At 41.9% G+C, this 1,227-nt stretch overlaps 1 protein-coding gene across 1 annotated transcript in view; it reads left to right on the forward strand. All coding sequences in view use genetic code 11, as the record gives it.

Annotated features, from left to right (window-relative positions):
• Positions 1 to 370: 370 nt before the first annotated feature.
• Positions 371 to 1,227, forward strand: part of EGR_04118 (hypothetical protein) — a gene marked incomplete at both ends in the record, with an annotated part of 4,419 nt that continues 3,562 nt past the window's right edge. The window contains one exon of the mRNA XM_024493367.1: positions 371 to 585. Coding sequence (XP_024352281.1) covers positions 371 to 585 — 215 coding nt within the window. The remainder of the gene's footprint in view (positions 586 to 1,227) is intronic.

A 1,227-nucleotide genomic window follows, 5' to 3' on the forward strand; every position in this document is an offset into this window, starting at 1 on the left:
CCGCACATGAGGTGATATTTGGCTTATCGGCGCATTCAAACAAGTGTAAATAATTCCATTACATGTAGCTGTCTTAAATGCAAAAAATGCACCAAAGATAAAAAGACAAATGTAGTTCCTTTAAATGGCATTTATCGCTACAAGAAACATTTGCCAATTGAAATAACATGCCAAGCACTAGCACAGCAGCTCCATTATAAGGTGCGATCCATTCACGCGGTCGTTTTGTAATCTTAACTGGTTTGCTGCTATTTGTTTAGCGTCTTTCACTACTTCTGCACTTGATCTGACTTGGGTGTTTTGTTTTTTCTTGCACACGCAGTTGAGCCGTATTCAAGTGGGTGTGCAAGCCGTACACTCCCACTTTGGTATGTGTTGGAACGAATGTGTATTATTTTACCTTGTGGAATTTGATGCTCTTCTTTTCAAGTTTAGGAGCCAACTACAACAGGTTGACCGTTGTATTAACGCAGACTTTACCCTTGATGTTGTGATAATGCTACGACACTGCCAAATGATAGCAACTTCTTTTAGCAGATTTTTCTTGAGTAGATTTGCATCATCTTTAATGCAAAGATTTGTGTGGTTAGTGGTTGTGACAACTTCTGAGGATGGGATATTTGGAACGCTTTGCAATAGCTCGGGTGGAAAATTGGCTTTTCGCCTTTACAACTGCTTCTTACATTTTGCTCATAGTGAAATTGGTAGAAGTGTGACTTGTTTAACCCCAACATGCGTCTTCTAACAATTTGGTGGTCGGTAGTCACCATTGAGTTTGCTCTGAATACAAACATGCATATGCATTGAGTGCAGCCCTTTGCACACGAATGGAGAACTTCTCGCCTTTGTTTTTTATCGACCTATAAAGATGTGACGAGTTGGAGGCTATCCATGTAGTGGCTTTTACAGGGTTCCGTTTTCTGATGTCTGATACAGATGGTTATTGTGGTGAGTCTCCTGCCATGCTGTCATTTGTGGAGCTCTGTAGTGATGGTGAGGCGGACGGCCAGCATTACTAAAAGCTCCTGATTGTTCAGTCGCCACTTGTGGTCAAGAGGTGGTATTCGTCGGTATTTCATGAAGTCTCCTTTCGTTAATGGTCCAATTTCGACTGGTCAATCAATGCTCTTTGAGCCACGGTTTGTAGTCGAGGGCAAACCCTTTGGTCTCATGCATGAGATGGGCTGGCCTTACCATGATAAATAAAGTTAAGCTGGAGTGCATTTC

This window comes from Echinococcus granulosus, assembly GCF_000524195.1.
Source record: "Echinococcus granulosus chromosome Unknown EG_S00024, whole genome shotgun sequence".
In the NCBI taxonomy this organism is placed as follows: Eukaryota; Metazoa; Platyhelminthes; class Cestoda; order Cyclophyllidea; family Taeniidae; genus Echinococcus; species Echinococcus granulosus.